General features: G+C 45.9%; 1 protein-coding gene across 1 annotated transcript in view; it reads right to left on the bottom strand.

The window, feature by feature from the left end:
* uvrag (UV radiation resistance associated gene) overlaps positions 1 to 13,520 on the bottom strand; it is an 85,542-nt gene that overhangs the window by 64,902 nt on the left and 7,120 nt on the right. The window contains exons 5-6 of the mRNA XM_048234452.1: positions 13,257 to 13,342; positions 4,635 to 4,740 (exon numbers count right to left, since the gene is read on the bottom strand). Coding sequence (XP_048090409.1) covers positions 4,635 to 4,740; positions 13,257 to 13,342 — 192 coding nt within the window. The remainder of the gene's footprint in view (positions 1 to 4,634; positions 4,741 to 13,256; positions 13,343 to 13,520) is intronic.

The raw sequence follows: 13,520 nt of genomic DNA on the forward strand, positions 1-13,520 counted from the left end.
AAAAGAGCAGAATTTTAATTATAATAATTTTGTTCATTTATATAGTGCCATTAACAATTGACGTTGTCTGTCTCAAGGCATTTTACAAAGCCACAGCTATATAAAAAAAAACTCTTCCACGTCAGTGTCCCGTTTGATCACTGCCCAAACACCCTCCCTCACATGGTGCCAGTTGAGCTAGCATGCGAGTCAGCATCATAAGACCGAGGCGTCGTCGTGACAACCTAAGGCCTTATCAGACACAAGTCTCCTCTCTCTGAGACACCATTCTACTCTGTCCCACTGAACGCCAATGAACACTTAATCCAATGATGTGTGCGAGATCAAACTAAGAGCACCAGAGTCGAGTGCTATTTGTTCCCAATGCCAGATAGGACAGGGGCAGTTTGAAGGCGAAGGTCAGGGGCGGTACTAAGATTTGTCTGGGTTCACCCAGGCTACACGTTTCCACCAAGTTTTATGAAAATCGGGCCTGAGTGAACCACACCAAAAACATAACCTCTTGGTGGAGGTAATAATATAACGGTAGGAATGAAAACTAGAACTGCTAATTAGAGGTAGCCTAATGCCTGGTAAATGAAAAGCATCCCTGGCATGGCACCCCACACACACAAACACACACACACACACTGTGTGCCTGTGAGGAGTCCAGCGAGACATGCTGCGCTGCTGCTGACAGCTCGGGCCGAGCCAACAGAAACATCAGCGGCAAGTCGTTCATCACGTCCCCTCGCATCCCATAATATCCCGTAACATCCCGTCAACGACTCCTCCGGAGTCTCCCCTTTATCTGTCTGCACAGCAGCAGCCCTCAAGCCTCAGCTCAGAGCCCCCGCGTCCGCCGCACCGCGCCGCTCTCTGTGTGCACGGGAGGGATGGTGCGTGGGGCCGATGGGGCCGATGGGGCCGAGAGAGGAAGCAGGGAGTTTGGTTGGGAGCGGAGACGAGACAAGAGGTGGAAAAAGGCGGGAAAAGGGAAGGAAGTGGATGAGCAGGTGAGTCTGGCCACTGTGGTCAGAACATCTCCTCATTCAACACTATGTAGCGCACGTGATGTAGTGACTGAGTTTGATGCTCTGGACACAAGCTATATGTAAGGGTGTTGTTATTGACTGTTACAGTAATGAGTGTGTGGGTGTGTGAGTGAGAGAGAGAGAGAGAGATGGAGGCCGATATAGTGAGAGTGTGGGATAGAGTGTCGACGAGTACGAGCCTTCTTTTGTCAACTAAGCTGTGCGATATCATCCCATGATTGGCTATCCTAATCCACCTCTATGAGGGCTAATGTGACCTGCATCTCATCAGCCTTCTGTCGTGGTGGAAGGTCATCAAATCGGCCAGTGGATAAGTAGAAAATTGAGCTCACGACTTCAAGAAAAATCACCAATAAAACTTATGCTAAAGCAAAAAGGAGCTTTCAAGCAGGCAGAATTCGATGCAAAAATGGTTTTATTGATGCTAGCAGCAATACCAACAGCAATAAACCGTGAGTGTATCTCGAGAAGGCACTCCCGAACAAAGGTAGAACTCTCCTACTTATACCCCTCCACAATGCTGTCACAACACTACCCCGAACCCACAGATGGCGTTATGAAAGGATCGTTGTTCGCTCTTATCTTCACAAGTCAGCAATATTAAGTTTACAGAAAGTTCAGGGGTGTACAGTATAGAGTGATCACAGGTCATACATTGTGAATGGGTTAAATATCGTTCGCCCCCCCCTGCACTCTCCTACTGGTTGTTATGAGTAGAGCTCGCCCTGTGTACGCGTTATCTTGCAGCTTCAAGGCCGACTTTGGTTTCTTCAAAAGGCCTAGGCTAATGCAGCATGAGACACAGTGCAACAAAATGAGACACAGGGCAGCAAACAGAGACATCGGGATACAGAGTGCACATTCTGGTAGGATGGCTTTGTTATGTTATTAGAAATAGTTAAACTTGTTATTTAAAAAGTTATAAAAGGTTATTATATAAGAATGATGTCTGGGTATTACTTGATTGTCATTGAGGTTATATAAATACATGTTTTACCGTTTAAACACTCTTTGTCTCATCATGATGTTTACAGACATTAGTGATAATTTTATACCACACTTCCACAGCCCTCAGATCGGACCTCCTCCAATCCACACACAGGAATTTCAACCTCATTATCCAGTGAAGGGAGAAACCGGCAGCTGTGACTTCAGCAGTGACACACACACACACACACACACACACACACACACACACACACAGTCAGAACATGGATGCAATTGTCTGTCTGACATAGCAGGTTGTTTGCATTGATATCCATCAAACACATCTGACGACTTGGCGACTTGTAAACTGTAACAGGCTACCTACCTATTGACTAACAGCGCCATGTTGAGAGGGGGGAGGGAGGGAGAGAGAGAGATGGCGATCTGGGCAGGATGAAAGTGAGCGAAGCTTATCGACCATGTTGTGAGCTCTTTGTAGTAGCGAGCGCTGAGGGTGTGTGTGAGTGACTGAAGGTGAGGGCCTGATAGCGAGCGCTGTGTGTGTGTGTGTGTGTGTGTGTGTGTGTGTGTGTGAGGGCCAGATAGGGCCTCCATGCTGCAGCGCTGGCTGTGGCTCGTGGGGGCCCGGCCCTTATGCAGCAGGAATGCGGCCCTCGCTGCTCGCGTGTTAACCACTTCTGCCACTGGCACGAACCAGCTGCAGCCACGCCACTCAACACGCTACAACACCTCTCAGAGAGAGAGCGAGAGAGTGTGAGTGCAGTGGCAGTGGCTGAATGTGTGTGTGCGTGTGTGCGTGCGCGTGTGTGTGTACAAACATGCTACCTGCTACGCTACGCTGAATGTGTGTGTGTGCGTGCGCGTGTGTTTGTACAAACACGCTACCTGCCATCCATTGTATGCATCTCCAAAACACAATGCCAATCATACATTCACCAACATGTTTCCAACCACAGCTCGTCAACACCTGTGTACCACTCCGAGTGTCAACAAATCCCATCTGCCTCCATCCCATATCCCCCCCCAGCAGCCCGCTCCTCTCCCTACCACAAATACACCCCCCCACCCCCCCATCTCTGTGTGGGGGGCAGCTGCAGAACGACAGGTGGAGGGACAGTCAGTCAGCACTGGCCGGCATCAAAGCCTGACTAAGCAAGAGCAGCTGGAGACACACACACACACACACACACACACACTTACAGACATACGAGTGTTGCATGCCAGTAACTGAGCGGGAAAATGTGCAGGGCTGTGGTGTACATGCCCTCTATTGTGCCCTCTACTGCACCTCTCCTCACACACACACACACGTTGCGTGCCAGTGACTGAGTGGGAAAATGTTGTGCACCTCCTCTCTCTAACACACACACACACACACACACACACACACAAAGTATTCAGCTGCACAGGCACATACACAAACACCGACAAGCACACACATGCACAAAGGTACAGAAACACACATATTCAGACAATGAGAGAAAGGAATAGAGAGAGTGACTTTTTTCTCTCCTTTCACTGACACGTTCAGTTCACCCAGCAGGATGTCACATCCCCCTCTAAGTGTTTGGGGAAAAAAGGGCTAAAGTGGGGGTAACAGGAGCCTGAACGCTGATCTGCTTTTAAACCTCCATGAAGAGAGTGTTGGGCGGCAGAGGAGGTGTCAAAGCCTGCAGGCCTCGCCTGCCCAGAGTAAAAAGGGGGACGCCTTTTGAAGTGCCTGTTTACAATAAACACAACATTAAGACCAGGGATTAGGGCTCCATTTTCACAGCTGCCCGCCTGCCAACTCCAGAAATGTTAAATATGCTTTTCTTTTCTTTTTGGGGTTTCTGATTCTCCTCAAGGATATAGTGAAATGTGGAAACACAAACACCGTCTGCTTTTCTCCCTCTTTTCCCCAGGCCTCAACCTAAAGCCAGCCGTAACACAAGTGCAGTGTGTGTGTGAGAGAGAGTGTGTGTGTGTGTGTGTGTGTGTGTGTGTGTAAGAGAGAAAGAGAAAGAGAGAGAAAGAGAGAGAGAGAGAGAGAGAGAGAGAGAGAGAGAGAGAGAGAGAGAGAGAGTGAGTGAGTGAATGTAAAAGAGAGTGAGTGAGTGCAAGAGAGAGAGAGAGAGAATGTGTGAGTGTGTGTGTGTGTGTGTGTGTAAAGGTACCTCTTTTTTGTTACTCCACAAAAATCCATCCAAACACAGGATACGCTAACTGCCTGAGGAGCTAATGACATATTTATGAGGATCTGTGTAAAGCAAGGTACACAATCTGCCCTGGGTTCGACCGCAGCGTACCTCTCCGCTTGTTATTGCAAGATGAAGTGGAGTCGACGCCATGGCTAACTAGTCGCTCAGGAGCTGACTGACAGACGGCCATGTTTGAGACGAGTTCGGTCTGAGCCAGGAAGGAACACTGTGTACCGTTTGTACCCTCAAACACACACACAGAGCAGAGCTCAGCCCTCCCACGCCTCTCTAAGCAGACCTCATACTGGTCTTCTTTGCTCAGTGGACAGATAAAACATGTACACACACACACACACACACACACACACACACACACAGCGGTTTCACTGACATCACTAGTGAGTCTCACAGAGCATTGTTGTTTCCCCAGACGGTCACTCAGCGGTGCTCGGTGAAAAGGGACTGGACTCACCCTCTCTGTGCAGGCCGCCGTCGTCCTCAGCTTCTCCTCAATCTCCTTCCCGATCTTCTGCACGGTCACCTGGGTCTGCTTAATGGCCCTCTGGGCAGTGTGGAGCCTGGGGGGTGGGGGAGGAGGGCAGGAGAGGAAACAGAGGTTTAGATAAATCTTCCATCAACTCGGATGTGTGTGTTTGTGGAAGAGGGGACTGGGAGAGTGGGGAAGGGTCCCCCTCAAAAAAAAAAAAAACCCCATGGAGGCACCATGTTGACTCATCCCTGTCATGCCATTGCTCAACTATTCTATTGTATTGTACTGTCAGTCCAGTGACCAAAGTGCTTCCCATGCCTTAACGAAAGGAAAGAAAAAAAAAGAGAGAGAGAGAGAGAGAGAGAGAGAGAGAGAGAGAGAGAGAGAGAGAGAGAGAGAGAGAGAGAGAGAGAGAGAGATCTGTCCAAGGGTCACTGTCGGAGCAGATCCCAGCTCTGGCCGGAGTTGAAACCACGCCGGCATCTTTTTCCCATTAGCCCTTCAGAGATGCACGGCACACAATCAGCAGCATCAGCTCGCTCCACTCCAAAGAGACAGGACCTCAAATGTCTTTGATTCTCTCTTTTTTTCCCCTCCTGTCTCCACTGCTCCAAATGAAAAGAACAGACGGAATGAGTTCATGGTGACAGACTTACTGCCACGACTCCAAACAAATGAATACGCCGAAAACAGGGATGGGAAGGAGATACCGAGGTTGGCCATTTCACGTGCCGTAAATTTTGTTTGCCGAGAGCTTCAAGTGTGTGGATGCGGCTCTGAGGATACCGATACATGTGGAATACTGATACATGTGGAATACTGATACATTTTGTTTGTTTTGGTTTTTGCTTGTTCTCTTTATGACTCCCCACTCTGCTGTTCCAGCATTTAGGGTCATTACTGCAGGAGTCTTTAGACATTTTGGACAGATTTACTGAAATTCTTTTTTTTTTTTTTTTTCCTGGGAATCATGTTATGGACTAAAGAAATGCAAATGCTGCATTCACCTAACTAATATTATTATAAATGTTATATAATAAACCTACAGTACCGCATATCTATGAAAAAAATCACAAGACAGACTATAAAGATAATCAGGCAAACAAAAACACATGCAAAAACAATGGACAAGAAAAGGTATGCATGAGTGCGATCCATGCCACTCCCTATAAGGATCATAGGGTGTCTATGCCGATCCAGACTCTAAATCAAATCATTCATGTTGTAATTCTATTGTGTTGTTCGAGACGGGTCCTGTGGGAAGTTCAGCCTTCATAATATTTCACTAAACAGCTCAGATCCTGGAAAGAACCCCATATTCATCAATTTGCAGTGTCTGTAATTATTACCTTTAATATAACAGTGTTCAAACAGTGGGTCAAATCCTTGCATTGTCATTAAGCTGCGTTTTTTTTGCCTCCTTGCCCCGCCCCGCTCTCTCTCATAGCCCGCTGCCACTCCTCTGCATGTGCATTTAACAAAAATATTCACGATTGTTGGAGGATTGTTGTTGCCACATAGAAGCATTGTATAGAAGACATCTGGCTAAATTGCTATTAAATCCGCTTAGCATCGTGACCATGCTGCTCAAATTTGTTCAAAACTGCTGCATTGAAGTGAACTCTGCTAAGGTCTTATCACAACATAGTAGGCTACATTGAAGAGACCTAACTAAGTTAAGTTATAGAATCAAGCAGTATCTCAAAGCTAATGTTAGAATACTGTTTGGATGTCGAATTTAGCATGCTTAGCCTACTTAGAGCTGCTTGTCAATTTCGTTGAAGGGCTCATTTTATTGACTCTGACACTGAATGTTTGCAAAATCCCGATGTAAATGGAAAAGTGTTTTCCAAAATTCAAAAGTGCTTGTCCCAAGGAGAAGTACGTGAACCTTTATTTTAACTATGTAGAAAACGTTATGAATTGCATCCACACATCAACAGCCTTTCAACTGTATATATACACACTATAATTGAATCCAATTCTGTGGGAAACACTGTACAATATTATAACATGCACTTTTTTGATTCTCCACTAATTTCATACCAAAATGATTCTCTCTGTCCGACATCTATAAAATATGGAACCAAATGCGTGCAATGGAATACTGTGGTGTCCCCCAGACCCTGGTAAATGTAATGTCAAGAACAAATCAAATTTAATGGAGAACTAGAGTCCAAACCCTGATCAAATTCTGTTCCCTCCCCCTTTAGCGCAGTCACCCCCTGATCTGCCAAGACTCACAATTTGGGTAGCAGGAGCCGCAGATTGCAGGGTTCCCACGATTTTAGGGTCGGACTCGGAACGCCTAATGGAACCGCAAGAGTGCAGCTTTAGGCGCTTAGAGAGACGAATAATCCCATGTTGATGACAGAAACCTCGGACATGCCTTAGGCCCAGCTACCAGCTCCATGACCATACGGCACATACTACCAGTGATGACCTATTCTCTGACTTACGGCCATGAAGAGACATACTGAAAGCTTATTTAGCCAGAGATCTGCTTCCACTGAGGGAAATACCAATGTTTGCATGACAGCCAGAGAGAGTGAGAGAGAGAGAAATGAAGAGAGAAAGAAAGAAAAAAAAGAAAGAAAGAAAGAAAGAAAGAAAGAAAGAAAGAAAGAGAGAGAGAAAGAAAAGAAAAAAAGAAAGAAAGAGAAAGTGAGAGAGGATGAAAGGTGTGATGACCATTTTATTCTTTTGAGTCGGCAATAAAAAAACCACACACATGCACTCTTCCCTCCATCCGTCCATCCCACCCTTTAAAAAAAAAAGCCTGCATCTTCACATGATCTCGTGGCGCTAACGCGTTTGACCCTTTAGCACTTCAAAGGGCGTAATGTGGCCTAGCCTATTCCTGGCATCCATCATGTCACGACTTGCCCCGGGGCTGGGCTCACTCCACCCTCAACCCTCACAGAGTTGGGGCTGAACGGAGGGAGTGGAGGCAGCGTAATCATTCACGACGGCTCAGCTAATTTCACCCCTCGTTTCGCCTCATCAGAACACACTAGAAGCAGTCCGATAAGCGCCAGTGACTGTCGGCTCGTCACGATACCGCTTTGACAGGCCAAGACTTACACCGATGTTCAGATGCGTCAGGTGTTCAGGGGCGAGGTTCGGCAGAGATTTGATGGCTTCTGGCACTAACAAGGATGCAGGAATCTGATATCGGCACGTCGCGAAGATGAGCCGCGGTTATCAGCGCGTCCACCTTCACGCAAGTCTGCCGCCTTATCAGCTCCAGCTGTCTGGGACGAGTGCTGCCCTCAGCCTCCAGCAGCCAAACGGGCAGTGGATAGTTAGAGCCGGACACGTACCGACTGGCACACTGAACGCAGAGAGAGGGGGAGAGTTGAGAGAGAGAGAGAAAGAAAGAAAGAAAGAAAGAAAGAAAGAAAGAAAGAAAGAAAGAGAGGGAGATCTTCAGGTGCCAAAGGTAAAGGGTAAAAGGGTGCCTCTGTACTTCAAGATATTCTGATGAGACTACAGAAGAGTGGAAGGGGAAAGAGAAACTCTTCAATTAGCCTATGTCTTCCATTCATTTAGGTCTACTTGAATTCTACTCGTTAGCCATAGAGGGCACGCATGGCTGTGTGTATGCATACATTTGTGTGTTTACGATGACTGCCAATACAAAATGGTCGAAGTAAATATTCAGTCTTGTTTGTGTGCAACACAACAGCTCCAGCAACTAACAATCAGCATCATCAGTGAAGACAGATGTGTGCGCTGGCATGCAGAGATAAAGCTGGATATAAACAAGCCAATCAGTGGAAACAGAAGATTGCATCCTCGGCCAACTTGGACAATATAGGGGGGTGGGTGCATTAAGGAGGAAGACTGTACAAGATGTCCAAAGTACTTAGGTTTGCTGCATTAAATAGCATACCATAAGCAGATTTGTTTGGAAAACACATTAGGCTATTTATTCCATATAATTAGAGTATAATCACAGAAAGAATGACTTGTAAGAAAACACAGAACTGGCAACTACAATCTATACATGTTTCTCTCCACACCAATTTATTTTCATCAGCTTTGAATGTGTGGGTCATGGTCACCTTTCTGGGATACTAATAAACTAACCCTGAAAACACAATAGTGGAAATATACATCAGGTAAGAAGGGCATTTAGCATCAAGTTGCGCTTCAATATGTCCTCGATTCTGTCTCTCAAAGATGTTTTCAATTGAATGTGCACTTAAAAATATGAACGGTAACATCTGTTTTGTGCAACAAAGTAGTTCTGAAGACATGATTGATCGCATCAATCAATCTGAATTTGTTATGAGAACTAATAAAAAACATTTCAAAGATATTTACAGAAACAAAACCAGGAAACCAAACAAAAATGCTAACGCTTAGTTGGGTTGAGCAGCAGGCCGAAGCCTTAGAATAGGAACACAGATAATTCAGCTAGAAACAGGGAATGTCAACACTCTCACACTGATCCCATTCTGCTGCCCAAACATCTGCCTTGACATGGAGACCAGATAAGATTGTCACTCTGATGGAAATTTCTCAGGGATGGGGAGGGGGCGGGTGTTTAGGGGGTTACACTTCCTCTCCATCTCTCCACACTCCTTTAAAGAGAGAGACGACGACGACACCTATTTACGCGGCAGACTTTATTTAGACAGTGGGGGTAATCAAACAACCACCCCCCACACTTCTCCATCCCACCACTAAACACAGACGACACTGATGGTCCAATGGGAGATAAAAGAGCAGCTTCCTGAGGCATGCCTGGCAGCACAAAGGGGCAATGTCACTCACAACCAAAACAACAAGTTCATGGGGTTCACTAACCCACATTCACTGACACACAAACTACAGTATGTTGTGATTCTACCTATAGTGAGTCGCTTTGGGGAAAAAAAATATTGTGACTACACTGTTCATCACGGTACACTCCAATTACACTACATCAACACTCTACACTATGCTGTGATAGCTATAAGTCACTTTGGATCGGTCATTGGCTGATTACAATGCAGACATACACCAGAGAAGGTCATCTGTGATCTCCGGTTTGTGTCACGCTCTGTATGACCGAGACAGTTCGGTTAGTGTGCTCAGCGTTGACTGCTGTTAAGACTCAATGGCGTTACGAGAGAGAGAGAGAGGGAGAGAGAGAGAGAGAGAGAGAAACCTGAAGCTCGGAGACGAGCAACTAACGCACATGCCTGATGAGCAATCAGCTCCTGCGATCCCAGAAAAATGCACTCTAGATGAGAGCAGGGAGATTAAGGGGCCGGAGGGCTGCGCTCTCATCTTCTCGCCTGGGCTTCGGCAAGCTGAGGATGGGGAAGAGACACTTGCTGAAGCGTGACCACACTCCAAACACGTCGTCAAATGCAGAGGCCTTTGCTCTAAACACTGCGGAGAGTTGCTGGCAGCTTGGCACAGGTCCACAGCACAACATACCAGTTGGCAAGACTTATAATCATGAAATAATTACCGACATGCAACATGCCTTATAAGGGGAAAAGAGAGTGTTCACATTTTAAAATGGAAAACAATAGAAGTCCAGAGATCAGAGATGTCTGCTTCACTTATAAGAAAATAATAATTACTGACATGAAGCACATCTCCTGATGATGAGGAACAGAGAGTAGGCCTCTTCTCTTCACATGCGACAAAAAGAAAAATGAAGAAGAGAGACTCCTTGAGAAGTTCCTTGAGACAACCCTAAGCTCTCAAACTGCCGCAGGGTTGGTGTTGTGATGATACCTTCCTGTGGTAAGGTAGAAACTAAACAACAATGTTCATTTCAACAACACCTACTGGGGGTCTAGGGCAAAGTTTGTTTTTCCACTGGGCGAAGACGGCCATCCCAGGCCTCGGGGAGGGGTGAGGAGGATGAGTGGTGGTGGAGGTAGTGGAGGTGGTGGCCCCTCTCCGGTGGGGCCGATGAGGGCTCAATCTGGATAAACCTGGATCTCCTAATCCAGAACCTCGGAATGCTTTGGTTGCCGAGGAAGCAGGGTAGTCGGGCAACCCACCGCCTCAGGGAAGGGTGCTAAGGTAGAGGAAGGAGTTAACGCCTCTGTGCATTGGGTCACACCTTCACTCCACAGCCTTGACACACACTCCACACACTATATACACATACACACACACACACACGCACACCTTCCCGTTTGCGTGTGTGTGTTGTTGCTCTGGGCTTGAAGAGGAAATCATGAGCTGAAAGTGTTGAGCAAACAGATCCAATTTCACCTCATCTGAAAGTTGTTCTCATAAATCAACCAATTAACCAGTCTAGTGCAAACTAACAGGATGTTTTTAGCCTTTCTGATGACAAACAAAATGGCTGACTGGATTCACAATGCTCTGGTTGTTTCATCTTCCTCACAGCATTCTCACAAGGTATATTAATAGAAAGATGATAAATAGATACTTTACTCAATTATTTTTTGAGTTATTGAAAAATGTAAACTATAAATTGTAGCCAAAACTACCAATAAATTAAGAGTTTACACATTCTTCAAGAATCACTGAACCAAAAATCATACTGGGTGGAGTAAAACTAACACTCTAAATGTACATGTTAACTAATTAAGCAATAAGCCCCGAGAGGCCGTAGGTTACACTGATTCTACAACAGCTAAGGGGTGTTGTTAGGCACGACACGCTAGCGGAGTGGCTTATTGCTTTTCTAAAACTGTTACTATAAATACCTGGCAAAGTTTCAAAAAGTAAAGGCACAGCAACTAGAAATATGACAAGTTATTCCTAGATAATCATTCTTCTGCCAAGAAATATATTTCCTCTATCTGAATGGTTGCCAAGCAATGTCGAGACGCAGCTACTTTAACTTTTGTATCGAGTTATGGTAGCGTAATATACAACGAAATGCGGTCAAGGTGTGTGTTTATGCTGCATTTTACAACGGCATCGAACGTGATTCAGTCAATCACAATCAAGGACCGGAACTATCAGTTTTAGAACTAATAAATAATCAACTAGCCCTAACCCTGACCAATCATACCTCAGATATAATATAAATAAACGCTCATAAATAAAGAAAGAAAGAAATACATGTTTACAGTACATCAGTAAACATACATAAAGAAAGGAAATAAATACATGTTTACAGTACATCAGTAAACATACATAAAGAAAGGCGAATGGAAATAAATAACAGATACAACATTCAATCATATGCATACATGCACAATATTACAGGCCTACTGTTAAGGATAACCACAAATAAAAGTTAAACTGAGCGGCACGTGCCAAAGTCATCTAACTAGTTAGCCGCAAGAGGGCTGACCTCAACCCTGCTCTCCTGAGACCGATGGCTCTTATGACAAAAGGAATGTTTCTCGTTTTGCTAAATGACTCGTTTTAAATGAATAGACTCAAGATGTGTCTCCTTCTCTTCTTTCCCGGACAGTCATGGCTCCTCTCTCCCCAAGTGCATCCCCCCTTTCGTCAGGATGAGTGGAACAGACAGCTCGATCACTGACAGCTTCCCTTCGCCATGGCCCCAAAGCAGCCACAACAGCCAGGATAACAACAGCAATTAGCCCTGCTACGGCAAAATATGCCACTTTCAAGCGCCCACAGCTGCATTCCCGCTCACAGACATACCAACATGAGCGCGGGAAGCCCTCCTGTCACAGAGCTAACTGTCCCCCAATTTAGTCATCACGGCCACGTTTTATGTGGAGAGAGGGGATAGATTACAACATGCTTCTGAGGTTGTCCTTGGTTCATTCTCTTGTACACTGTGTGTGTGTATTGTCACTGAAATAACAGGGAATGGGACATATGTCTAATTAGAAACAAAAGGGGATAAATAGGACTCCGCTGGAGAGGGAATGGTGGAGAGCCACGGCAAAGAAGGGGGTTTGCTTTATGAGGACCGGACTGACCTAAACCAATGCCCACACCGCAAGTGTCTGCGTAGGAAGGATTTAAGAGAAGCAGAGCATCTGTGAACGTCTGTGCTCTAAGGTCTGAGCTCGCAACAGGTGAGCGTTCAGCCTCAGAACCTCCTGTGGTGTTTGCGTGCGTGTGCCAGTGTTCTGTGTCCAGCCATAACACCAGGTCCCCTCAGTTGTTTTTGCAATCTCATTCGGGTCACAATCAACGCAACTTGAAAACAAATCAATACATGGTGAAATGTTGCCACCTAGTGGTGCAAACGGGTAGTTATTGATGTTAAGACACCCCATGCTCTCACATAGTTCTGCAACAACTGAGGAAGTCTACAAGCCGTCAGAGTGTCACAAAATCCTTAACATGCATTGGGATTGCTTTCTTCCTGTCCTCATCAGCCGTCTGCTAGTATCGAAAAACATAATAATGCCCCATCTGTCCCTCTTGGCTCATGTAACAAGACGCAGCACAACAAGACAGTTGGGAGTGAAAGTGCTGATTGTGCACTCTCTGGTGGACAGTGGAGGGACTGCAAGGCAACAGCAGAAAAACACCTAGATGACTCAGCAGGCAGGTGTAGACTGCGGTCACTGGGTTAATATGGGGTCAGGGGTCTTCCACACACTGAGAGTGTCTGTGCACAAGTGTAGTATACTGCACAGCAGATGCTTTCACTAGTTAACGATCACGCACCTGTGAAGCTCTTACCTCAGAAGTGAGAAGACGCTGTAGGAGTTTCGCACAGAGCTCTGGTCCACCTGAAGCAAGCTGTTCTTCTTCCTCTCCGAGTGATCCTGTCACAGTGACACACACACACACACACACACACACACAAACACCACACTTTGATTCTGTTTCAGCTCAAGAAATATACCTGAGGACCCAAACTCACCAGGATAATAACACACAAGAAGAAAACAGGGAAACTCTGTCCGCCATTTGGTAGGATATACTCAACACTTAACCCCTAAG

The sequence above is a fragment of the Alosa alosa genome, chromosome 2, assembly GCF_017589495.1.
Source record: "Alosa alosa isolate M-15738 ecotype Scorff River chromosome 2, AALO_Geno_1.1, whole genome shotgun sequence".
NCBI classification, from domain to species: domain Eukaryota; kingdom Metazoa; phylum Chordata; class Actinopteri; order Clupeiformes; family Clupeidae; genus Alosa; species Alosa alosa.